This window comes from Aethalodelphis obliquidens, unplaced genomic scaffold (assembly GCF_003676395.1).
Source record: "Aethalodelphis obliquidens isolate GAN/ISIS:26980383/991018 unplaced genomic scaffold, ASM367639v1 scaffold3, whole genome shotgun sequence".
In the NCBI taxonomy this organism is placed as follows: domain Eukaryota; kingdom Metazoa; phylum Chordata; class Mammalia; order Artiodactyla; family Delphinidae; genus Aethalodelphis; species Aethalodelphis obliquidens.
The window spans coordinates 66,847,948-66,861,137 of record NW_020837947.1 but is presented as its reverse complement, the minus strand read 5'-3'; the positions used below and the strand labels follow the sequence as shown (position 1 = coordinate 66,861,137).

Here is a 13,190-nt window from a genome sequence, read left to right as displayed (position 1 = left end):
ATAAATAAAGAAGATGTGGTATGTATATATATGTATATATAGATATATATACACAATGGAGTATTATTCAGCCATGAGAAAGAAGGAAATCCTGTCATTTGTGACAACATAGATAGAATTTGAGGGCATTATGCCAGGTGGAATAAGTCAGACAGAAAGACAGATACTGTATGATATCACTTATATGCGGAATCTAAAAAGCTCATAGAAACTGAGCCTAGAATGGTGGTTACCAGGAGCTTAAGGAGTGGGGAAAATGGGGAGGTACTGGTCAAAGGGTACAAACTGCCAGTTATAAGACAAATAAGTTCTGAGGATCTAATGCACAACATGGTAATTATAGTTAAAAAAACTGTATTACATACTTGAAAATTGCTACAACAACAGATCTTAAATGTTCTCACCACAAAAAAGAAATGGTAATTATGAGAAGTGAAAGAGATGTCAGCTAACACTACAGCAGTAACCACTTTGCAATATATAAGTGCATCAAATCAACAAGTTGTACACCTTAAACTTACATAATGTCATGTCAAATTATATCTCAATAAATCTGGAAAAAAAACTAAAGTGTACATACATGTGTGTGCATGTGCGTATATATATACATGCACTCCTCATTATTCTAATTATATGTGTGTGTTTGTATATATAATACATACACTCCTAATTGTTCTAAAACATTTTCTTCACTATGAAAAAGTTAATAGGACTTCTATATTAATATCTATATATGTACATATATGTGCATATATGTGTATATATGTATACATTGCATGTATGTATATACATATATGCATATACTATATATACATACATGCATATATATACATGCACTCCTAATTATTCTAAAACATTTTCTTCATTATGAAAAAGTTAATAAGAGTTCTATATTAATCTGTTATTTCAATTATTATAACATTTGCTGAATGAATAAATAATATAGCAAAGCTATAAAAAATGGATTACAAAAGAGAAAGAAAAAGTTTAATGTTATTGAGGAAGCAACTTTATGCTTTAATACTAATAAATATTTTTAAATGTAGGAATATGAAACTTGAAGCTAAGCTTTGTTATAAGAATACAACGACCTTAAGAGTGTATAAAATTACAAAAAGTATTAGCAAGGATTAAGAGAAAAAGAAAATTATCGAAGAAACAAAATACAGAGTGAATCAAGGAGACCTGGTAATTTTTAGATTATAAACTGATAATACATCTGTTAATTTTAGAAGTGTCCAACACCATTAAAGACAAGGTGGCAGGCAGCAAGCATACCAAAAAGCACAATATTATTAAGAAAAAATACTTCCAGATTTAAATTTGGTATAGATTCATGTCAAACTAACATAACTCTGAAACCAAAAATTAAGCAGAATGAGAGTTACAATTGTAGTACACAGCTAAGAATACTAACAAAACAAAAACTATATGATATATGAAACATGCTTATTTTGCTGCTCAAGTCACTCCCAGGAGTACAAACCTTCTCTAACAACAAAGCAATATTCTTCAAGCATTCGGGTTATTAGTCAATTTTTTAAGAAATCTAACTTACCGCGTACCATCTGCTTTCCAGCTTACTTTATATGGCTTCTGCTCCAAAAGTTTAATATTTTGCTTGTCCATGGAAATAGGCTGTGCTCCAGGGAATCCAGACCTTAAAGAAGAACACTATATTACTATTATGGCTGGTGTCCATACAAAGCAATACATGCCTTAAACCAAGCTCACCTGAATCACACATTTAGCACAATGTTTTCCCTATCATGAGATTAATGTCAATTGGAATAATATCAGCTTTCACAAAAATGCTACCAAAAGGTTATCATTTTCTGGACATTTTAGAACTCAAGTTAACAGGATCATAATTGCCACTGCAAACTATGACTATCGGACTAATTTTTAAATATTAATACACATGATCTAAACAGTAAAGCACATACTGTTTACAAGTCTTTGTATATCTACAAGTCTTTTACTTCAGGAAGAAGTTTAAATCTTGCCTTGACTATCTTACATTGCTCTAGATCCCATATTCCTCCATCACGACACTGCCAGCTTGGCATAACTTTGCAGGGTTAGCAAGTTTCTCCTCAAAAGATACCCAGAAGCGACAGAACAGGAGAAATTCAGGTCGAGATTAAAGTACACTGACAAGGGTTTAACAGAATACTAAAACTGATAGCACTTCATCATTTACATTTTTTAGTTAAAATTATTTCTAGTTTATTGATCTGTATGTATACCAGTCCAAAAGTTCTTTATATTAGGAATTTTTAACAATAATCCTGTTTCATCATGTTCCAGCTGTATTACAATTTTCTGCCACAGATAGCAATGATCAACAGAAATGACCATAGACCAAGACCTGAGAGCAACGAGCAGTGAACTCTCTCTTGAATCCTCTCCCATGAAATGTCTGACAAATATCTTCAAGTCATGGTAAGGGGCAGAACATATTTAAAGCTGATTCTCCCAGGTTTCTGATGACAGAAAAACTGGAAAATGAGGCACATTCAAGTTTCACCTCTTCTCTCTTAATAAAATGATAAGGGCAACTAAAACATTAATCAGCAACAGTGGGACTTCCCTTGTGGCGCGGTGGTTAAGAATCCGCCTGCCAATGCAGTGGACACGGGTTCGAGCCCTGATCCCACATGCCGCGGAGCAACTAAGCCCGTGCACCACAGCTACTAAGCCTGCGCCTACAGCTACTAAGCCTGCGCTCTAGAGCCCACAAGCCAAAACTACTGAGCCTGCATGCCACAACTTCTGAAGCCCGTGCTCCGCAACGAGAAGCCACCACAATGAGAAGCCCGCACACCACAACGAAGAGCCCCCACTCGCTGCAAGTAGAGAGAGCCTGCGCACAGCAACAAAGACCCAATGTAGCCAAAAAATAACAATAATATATATTTTTTAATAATAATAAAAAAATCAGCAACAGTAGAATCAATCTCACAAAACAAATACCAGAAAGTGACAACAGTAGTTTTCTATTCCATTAGGAAGACATGTGAGTCATCTAATTTTGACTCAAAAGTCTGGTTATTACACTGTTTATCTTGAGAAAAATCTGATAAACTCTTGCTTAACATGTTTTTAAGAACTCTGTGTAAACACAGAAACTTCAAGGAGCAAAGAAGCTATGACACTGTTTGCATTAATGTTAAGTATTGCAGAATAAGAATAAATTTTATTTAACACTTTAATTAATATTGAAAATGTTTATTACCCTTCCCAGCCACAGAATTGATGACACTTCTGTTGTACCTCTCCTAACTTTGGTTGAGTTGTTACTTGAGTTACACCTTTAACAGTTACGCCTTCCAAAAAAATAGCACCCTGAAAATAAAAGGAAAAGAAAAATACATTAGAGTTCAAATCCATTTACAAAGACCAGACTGAAAGATACATTTATTTTCAGAAATCTGAGCAAATACATGCAACAAATGGTCTGCTACAGGAGGTTCTACAAACTCCCCTGGGATTGTACACTAGTTTTCCTTAATCCAGCATATGATTTTCAATGTACATATACAGGCCAGTGTCTATATCATGCTGTCAAAGCATCCATGGGTACTACTCAGTAATCATAACAGCAATAATATCTTACCTACCATTTACTCAGAGCCAGGCAAAGTATGCGGCATTTTACAAACAGTTTCTCTAATCCTTATAACAATTCTGAAAAGTACATGCATTATATTTATTTCACAAATGATTAAATGAGGCATAAAGATTTTATGTAATTTATTCAAGTGGTAAAAACAGAATTTGAACTGAGGTCTATACTATACCATTCACCAATGATTCTCCATTCACCAATGAGTCTCATTTGGGGAAGGGGGTGAGAAGTTGTGTCACTGATGGAATTTGGATTTTGAGATAAAAACCTACAATATGTACCTTTGTAAACTAGAATAAGAGTATAACAGTAGACAAAACAGCTAAGCTACAGTCATTGGATGTATCAACATAAAAACTAAATATTACTCATCACTGAATTTTTAATCTAAATTCTTTAACTCAGAACTACATTAAATGTCTTATTGTATTTCACCCATTTCACAGCAAGTATATTTTTAGAATATCACAGAGACGTGAAGCAGATGGAGAATTTATATATCAAATAATAAAGAACACCCCTGGAAATTTTAACGACTAAAAAAATAGTCTTGATTCAATTACTTTGAGACCCATAAGAGGGTTGGCATCAGTCTCAAGAAATATCTATAAAACAACTCTAGCTGTTAACGTAATTCGGGAATAAAAAATAGGGTCTGCAAGCTACAATGATGAACATTCTGGCAAGGATTTGGCAAACTGAACTAGTTGGGAAGGAAAAAAAAAAAAAGAACACAATACTTAGTCCACATACATCCCTGTCAAATTTAGAAGAGTCCTAAAGTCAATCCAGCAGACTATTTTTTGCCCCTAATTCTGAATCATATTTTACAGTTATCTAAAATGTCATCTACCTTGTTTTCCTTAAAGAGAGGTTCCATAAGCCAAAGTATCAAAGAATACCATTCCTCTCCTATTACACCATAACCTCTCTTTATCAGCCAATGAAATTCCTGTTTTAGAACCATTTCTACCATTAAATATAATAACTAAAGAAAATTTTCAAAGGAAAGCTTAACCAGGTGGATAAGTTTTTTTAACATATTTAGTAATTGAGATACTCATAACTTCAATATCCTGATGAAATTACATCTTGTATATACTAATTAAAAAAAGAAAGCGTTATCTTTATTCTGAAGGTACTAATAGCACAGAATTTTTTTTAAGTTTTACCAATAACCTTCCCTGTAAACTCAACCTTTTTCATGAACACCCTGTACCCCATGTCTTAACTAGAAGCTAGCTCTGCACCGAGAAGACCACTCACTTTTCTCTTAAGTGAAAGCTACTCATTCTCCTACTGCCCAAGTCCCATGGTAGTAGTGTAAACAATTCTCTTATATCCTCACCGCTTTCCCGGCCTCTTTCAAGTTCCTCTTCCATTCAGACTCATTCAGCTACATCACTCAGCTAGATGTCAGGTAGAGCAAACATCCACTGTGGTTGGTTGCACAACGGCTCTCTTTGTGGATGGGATGCCTTCCCCACCCACAAGCCATGTTACATGACATGAAAGATAACATGCCACTCCAGTCAAAGTTGATGGGAGCATAAGTGAACCCCTAACTCTATCTGAACCTATCAGGTTCTCTCTTCTGGTAACCTGGAATTTGGACCCAGAAAATCTCCGCATGTGGCGAAAATTATAACACATAAGCTTAGACATAGGACATTAAATATCCCTCGTAAACAAAGAATCAGAAATCTCCCAGGTAAACAAGGAATCAGCTATATTCCTGCGCTTGAGCTGCACCCATTTACTCATAGTAAATTCCTCTTATTACTTAAGCTAGTTTGAGTTAGTTTCTGTTACTTGCAACCAGATAATCTAAATTAATAAAATGCTCTATCCTTCATATATTGACCTCTGGTCACTTCCGCACATTCATCAAAACCATCAGTATTTCTCACCATGCTAACTTCTGTCATTATATTGGTAACATTAACATCCATTGAGACAATCTGACCCATCATACAACCTAAGCTTCACAGTTCTGTAATTTCTTTTTTTTTTTTTTTTTTTTTTTGCGGTACGCGGGTCTCCCTCTGTTGTGGCCTCTCCCGTTGCGGAGCACAGGCTCTGGACGCACAGGCTCAGCGGCCATGGCTCACGTGCCCAGCCGCTCCGCAGCATGTGGGATCCTCCCAGACCGGGGCACGAACCCACGTCCCCTGCAATGGCAGGCGGACTCTCAACCACTGCGCCACCAGGGAAGCCCTGTAATTTCTTTTTTAATGATCCTCTCATCTGTGCTTAACTTGAACAGCCTGCTCCATGGCCATATCATCCTCATTCCAGACTGCTCCACCTTCTGATTCATCAACTCAACTTACATTGACTGGGTACCCACAACATTCTAAACCAATATGCTCTTCTGACCTCTTTCATTAAACAGCTTAACTCTTTTACTCTCACTAAGCTCACTTTTCAATTTCACCAAGACTAACAATCCTTCACTCCTCCCTTTCCAGTCTAACAGCTCCCCCATCCTGACCTTACTTCCTATTCAACCTAGATCCTCTCACTGATTACTTCAATTACCCTTCACCTGATATCCTCTGTACTCTTTACCCTCTGATCCTTCCATCACACCCATACTAAATATAGCCGACCTTGTATGAACCCACCATTAATCTCCACTTCCACACACAGGCAGCTGAAATTTACTGAGGAAAAATCACAATCTCAGGGCTAAGGATGAGATTTCCCCCCTCTTGCTGAAGACCTATTTCTCTATCTGCTCTTGAACTTCATTCCCTTTAATCTCCTCAGAAATTGCTCTATCATTAATTCCTCTAACATTTCATTTATTTTCAACTTCATTGATTCCACTAGCTCCTTATCCTCAAGTAATAGATAATCTTGAGTTTATTCCATACTAAAAAGCCTTTTCTGAATATGTCTGCATCAAGCAATCACCCTTAGTTACCCATTTTGCTCATAACCAAACTACTTGAATAGTCTGTACCAGTGTGCAGGTAAGAGTTAACATGATAGGACTGCTTGCAAGGTTGGCCCCTGGATGGCATCTGGGAATGTGACTCCCAGTGTTCTCAGTCAGCTGATAAGGCTGGTTCATCACACCTAAACTATTTGTACAGGCAATAGTTTACGCTGAACAAATGTTTTCCTTCTGGGATTCTGGAATATTGATACACGCTAGGCACAAGGTGCCTACATGACCAACCATGAATAAAAACCTTGGGCACTGAGACTCTAACGAGCTTTCCTAGACAGAAACATCACACATGCGCTGATGCATTTCCATTGCTGTGGGAAGAGTGAGCTCTGTACGACCCCTCGTGGGAAGGAGAGAGCATAAGGAAGCCTGCACGTGGACTCTTCAAAACTCCACTTGTCTTTGTCACTTATGATCCAGCAGGATATCCTTAGTATACAGCTGCGTTAAATCTTAGCTGTGAGTACAACTATATGCTGAATCCTAGAGAACCTCCAAAAGCAGAGGTGGTAATGAGGACCCCTAACACAACTGTGTCCTTTTTCTCACCTCCCACCAGCTGCTTAAAATCACTAGTCTGACCTGGCCCTGCTGTACCACAGAAAATTATCCTCAGATGGACACTTCATATCCTTACTGTATTCATCCCCTCTATGACTTTTCATACTATTAAATCATCCATATAGATCACTACAAAACTCTAAACTATTTCTCATATTTCTTTGTCTTTTTGTGCTACATCCAGGAAGAATTTCTTAGCTAGATCTTCCAGCTTGATAATTTCCTCCACAGCTAACTTCAGTCTGCTATCCAACCCACCTACTGACATTTTTCTTTATTATTATCATTTCTAAGGTCTCTAACTGGTTCTTCTTCATAATAGCTTGCCATTATTTTATGGATTGATATCCTCTCTTGTCTTCTAAAGAAATGTTCTGTTTGCTTTTTATAAACTATTCTCTTCGGTGCTAGCCAAAAAGAATGAGGTAGTTCTGTATGTACTAGGAAAAGAGAAAACTTCACTTCTTACCCTATATACTTCTAGATGTTCATTTTTATTTTACAAAGAAAATTGATCTGTATGTCACTTGTGTACACTTTTAAAGAGACAGATAGGTAAGTAATTGTGGAGAAATTCTTTTAAGATAACAAAAATGCCAGTGGTAGGGTAAAAGTTGAAGGATTATTTGTTTTCAAATTTTCTTTAATGTCAGTATATTATTTTCATAAATAAAAACATATTTAATAATTTTAGTATTTACTAGTTATGATTTGAAAAGAGGAGAAACCTACCAAAATGCATAAGGCTTCAGAATTTTCTTTTTTCATAACTCTACCTTTGGAAGTATAAGCTCAAATATTCTTGAAAATTACCATTGCATTGTCAGTCAGAAATCAAATCTAACTACTTTCTCCAAAAACAAAGAAGGTAAGCATTCTGCTTTTGGCAATGGCAGACTAGTTTATTTAGACAAATTTTGCAGCCATGAGAAATGCTAGACAAAAATGTTAAAAGCACCTGTTTTAAGATATCAGAGAATTAGAAAGGCAGTAAGGACCTGAAGGGCCAAGAACTCAGAAAGAAGGGAAGCCCTGAGAGATGAGACAGACATCTGGCATAGCTTTTCTCCTCTAGGATTTTCCTCTAAAGGTACTGTTTCCAAAATGGTAGCTGAGAGGCTACAAAACTGAACAGAACTTTCAGCATTTATCACAAAAATGGGAAAACAAAAATTGGAGTTCAGGTCACCAAGGAGAGGGGTCCTGCTTAATGCTCCAGGATTTCAGTTAGAATTCCCAAGGGGCCACACTACAAAACTGGGGTGAATCAAAAACAGACCAGCCCCCCAAAACTAAAGCCTAGCTTCTAAACAGTTCAATTCTTGACTGAGTTAAGATGTTCTATTCCTAATCCTGTGTAGGAGCAAAGGTAAATCTTCTCTGAAGGAAGAAAACAGCATGCAGAACCTTAAATTATTTCCCCAATTTTTCATACATAATGTCTAGTAAGCAGAAATACCCAGGTATTTAAAACAAAAACAAAACAAAAAAAACCCTACAGTTGACTAGAAATCAAATGAATACAAGAAGAAAAACTAAAAAAAGGATCCAGAGGGTATCCACATACTAGAGTTATCTGACATAGGCTTTAAAATAGGCTTAATAGGGAGTCCCTGGCAGTCCGGTGGTTAGGACTCAGCGTTTTCACTGCCATGGCCCAGGTTCAATCCCTGGTCAGAGAACTAAGATCCCACAAGCCACATGGCCAAAAGATTTAAAAATAAAGCAAAATAAAATAAAATAGCCTTAATAATTCAAAAACCTAAATGACAAGATGCAGAATTCCAGCAGAGAACTGAAAGTTACTTTGATACTCAAACTGAAATTCCAGAAGTGAAAGTAAAATAACTGAAATTAAGTACTCAGTGGATGAATTTAACAGCAGCTTAGACAAAGCTACAGAGAGAATTAATACACTGGAAGATAGGTCAGAAAAAAAATAACCAGACTGAAAAAATGAAACAAAAAAGTGGAGAATATAGAAAAGAACATATGAGACATTTTAAAAAATAATATTTAAAAGGTCTATTGAGTAGAAGGAGAAAGGAGAAAGAATGAATCTAAAACAATATTTGAAGAGATAATGGTCAAGAATTGTCTAAAACTGATTTAAAAATCCAATCATAACTTCAAGAATCACTGTAAGTAGGAAGCAGGAAAAATACAAAGAAAACCACAGGTAGAAACATCATAGTAAAACTGTTGAAAATCAAAACCAAAAAGAAATTCTCTTCAAAGAAGTAACTTCTCAACAGAAATGAATTATGGAATAATATCTTCAACATACCAACCCAGAATTCTAGAATCTGGATTTTGAAGAACAACTGTTCTTAAAATCATGGGGTATATAAAGACATTTTCACACAAATGCTGAAACAATGTGTCACAGCAGATCCACATTAAAGAAAATACTGAAGAGAGTGCTTCAGTTAGAAGGAAAACTATGCAAATGGAACCACAAAAATACGCAAAGAAATGAAGAGCACCAGAAAGGATAAATATGTGGGTATAGCTAATGAATATTAACCATATAATGATGATGATGATGATGATGTCTTATGGGATTTAAAGTATAGAGAGAATTAAAATACACAATACCAAAAGGGCAGTAAGAGATGAATGGACTCAAAAGTTCTTGGATTCTTGCATTATCTATAAAGTGGCAAAAGTACTAACATTTACCAGACTTCAACAGTCAAAGATGCATACTGAAATATTGGGTAATCACTAAAAAAACAGTAAAGGAATGTATAACAAGCATGGGTTGGGGTGACAGAAGGGTAAAAATAATTAAGCATAAAGAAGGCAAGAGGACTTCCCTGGTGGTGCAGTGGTTAAGAATCTGCCTGCCAATACAGGGGACACGGGTTCAATCCCTGGTCCAGGAAGATCCCACATGCCGCCGAGCAACTAAGCCTGTGAGCCGCAACTACTGAGCCTGCGCTCTAGAGCCCGCGAGCCACAACTACTGAAGCTCGTGCGCCTAGAGCCCGTGTTCCGCAACAAGAGAAGCCACCAAATAAGAGGCCTGCGCACAGCAATGAAGACCCAATGACGAAGACCCAACGCAAGCAAAAATTAATTAATTAATTTTTTTTTTAAGGCAAGAAAGGAAGATAAAAAGGACCATACCACAAGTGGGATAAACAAAATCAAACAAAAAAAAACAAATAGTGAGATAGTAAGTTTAAATTATATCAGTAAAATAAATGTACATAGACTAAATATTCCAATAAGGCAAAAACTGATGACTAGGTAAACAAAACCCAGCAACATGATGCTTATAAGAGTCATACCTTAAATAAAGGATTAATAAAGGCTGAAAGTAAAAAGATAGATACAAGGTCTTCCATACAAACACTATCTAAAACAACACTTGTACTACCATATAAATATCAGATCTTTTACAATGCTAAAAGTTAAGACATTGTAAAGATAAAATAATCTTTTATACATATTTGTATAAACCAAATATCACCTCAAAATATATAAAGCAGGGCTTCCCTGGTGGCGCAGTGGTTGAGAGTCCGCCTACCGATGCAAGGGACACAGGTTCGTGCCCCGGTCCGGGAAGATTGCACATGCCGCGGAGCGGCTGGGCCCGTGAGCCACGGTCGCTGAGCCTGCGCGTCCGGAGCCTGTGCTCCGCAACAGGAGAGGCCACAACAGTGAGAGGCCCGCGTACCACAAAAAAAAAAAAAAAAAAATATATATATATATATATATATATATATATATATATATATATATATACACACACATACATATAAAGCAAAATCTAACAGAACTACAAGGAGGAATAGGTAAATCCACAATCACAGTGGGGAATTTTTAAACACCCCTCTTAGTAACTGACAAAACAAACCAGGAGAAACTAGGTTTGGGATTTTATTTTATATGTCATTTATTCCCCTAAAGAAACATGCTCTTCTTAGCTAGTTTCCTTTTAATGCTGCTGGAGCTCATTTGCAATTATAGGGATTTAATGGTGCTTAAGTTTATAAAATAAATGTCATTTTTAAGATACCTTCTGATGGCAAAGAAAAATAAATGCCGCAAACTTGACCCTATTTTGTAAAAACAGTAATGTTTGTTTTAAACTCTTTTACACATTCAAATACTAGATCATAATTCAAAAATACATTAAGCGTATGCTCATGATTAATGTTATTCTTAAAAAATACAGTTGAATTCCCTCACAGAAGTGATAAGAGGGTAATCATCTATATGTCATATTATGCTATGAGACTTTCTTTAGAATGTGATTCTTATTTTTCTAGGTATGTGATTCAGTAATTTCAGATATCTAAGTCCAGAAAATGAGTTAGAGTAAAAAACTAGTCCAGAAAATGAGTTAGAGTAAAAAACTAAGTTATTTTTGAAATTATTTCTATGTTTCAAAACAATTTACACTTTCACTAGCCACTGAGTCTTGAAGTTTGAAATGTGTAAATACATATTAAAACAATGTTTTTCGAACAAGAGACTTTTTTTTAAGCCCTAAATAACTGTATTTTATTATTTACATAAAACAAGGAATTTTCTTCCTTGCCTGTCAGTCAATGCATACTAATAAATGAGTTGTGGGATTTACTGCTCAACCATGATATCTCACACACCTTAATTATTACGTTTATGAACAATTAATTACCGCCACACTTTCCCTGATTTTACCCTTTGGCCTACACCATCTACTTGTGTATGTACAAGTACAACCAGCAATCTTCTTCTCAAAATCTCTCCTGTCCTCCCGAGAAAAGAAGGTAATGCCTAATGTTTTTTCTTAGGCCTTTTATTTCTAGAAGATTAACAGGAGTTGGCTATAGAATAAATAAGAATCTTCTGAGTTCAACTTTACAGAAAAATATGAAAACACCACCCATGGAAAGGAGCAGAATTCATATGCAAAGTTATTTTAACTATGGGACAATTTTGTAAAGCATCAGTAAAAATTTTCACTCCATATTTAGTTAGAATCTCACAACAGTTTGCAAAGAAACAATAAATTCTCAATCTAACATCTAAGAGTTCTTTGGTTTACCTAAGAAACAAAAACAGGATGAATTTATATAACTGAAACTTTTCTTATAGAAAAGGCAAAGATCCATGGCTATTAAAGAGTCTTTGGAAATAACCAGAATGAAATAATCTAACAAATCTAGCTAAACAAACACAGTTAACATTCCATTTGCATAAGTCTCAATGAAGCTGTAGAAGAAAAGGTAAAGACTATAATAGTATTTTTAAACATTACCAGTTTTAAACGTTCTTTTCTCCTTTTGCCAAAGGAGGCACTTGACCCAGGTTCTGATTCCTTTTTTCCATCCTCGTCCTCATCTTCGTCTTCATCATCCTCAAAACACCAATCTGGCAATAGAGGTGGGGGTGGTGCTTCCTCTATATCACCATAGCGACGAAAAAGTTCTTTCAAATAATCACCCTTATAAATTCCTGGTGGTCTGGCTTGAGCAAAAGTAGCAACTGCTGCTTCAATACTATGGAAAATAAACATCATGCAATTTCCTCACTACTCTCCATTTATGCAGATTTATTAAAATTCACTTGTTACATTTAAGGCAATTATACAAAGCATAATAGAGGTTTTCTAAAATGGACAAATCACAGTCCCCACGCTCAAGGCATTCAATCTATTAAGAGACAAATTCATTCTGAAACATTTTTAACATAAGTACATGGGAATTTCCAAAACTCTAGAGGTAAACCGCAATGAGTGTATAGACGATACTGGGTACAGTCTGTAAGGAATTTAAGTAAACCCTTGAAGTTTGAGGTCTGACTCTCAGCGAAAACATCAAAGAAATGTGAATAGCAATATGAAAAGAGAGTAAAAGCATGCTGGTTCTTCAGGAACTTTCAACACACCCAGGCATTAAGAGTACAGGTCATCAGAGAGAGGCTAAGCATAGGCTGAGTCTGACATAGGAGTCTGTATCGTGTAGCATTACCGTATAGAGCATCTGAAAGGCCAGAAAGGCAGGGCTACAAGTGCATGCAGTAGAGAACCCCCAAGGATGAATG

At 35.9% G+C, this 13,190-nt stretch overlaps 1 protein-coding gene across 7 annotated transcripts in view; it reads right to left on the bottom strand.

Moving 5' to 3' along the window:
• The window catches only part of RNGTT (RNA guanylyltransferase and 5'-phosphatase), a 250,509-nt gene that overhangs the window by 217,476 nt on the left and 19,843 nt on the right, over positions 1-13,190 (bottom strand). For all 7 annotated transcript variants that reach the window (XR_003429506.1, XM_027090771.1, XM_027090750.1 and 4 more), the window contains 3 exons: positions 12,406-12,646; positions 3,239-3,348; positions 1,559-1,660 (listed from right to left, as the gene is read on the bottom strand). Coding sequence is in view for 6 of the 7 variants with exons in the window: in XM_027090771.1 (XP_026946572.1) it covers positions 1,559-1,660; positions 3,239-3,348; positions 12,406-12,646 (453 nt within the window). In the remaining variant the exon portion in view is untranslated. The remainder of the gene's footprint in view (positions 1-1,558; positions 1,661-3,238; positions 3,349-12,405; positions 12,647-13,190) is intronic.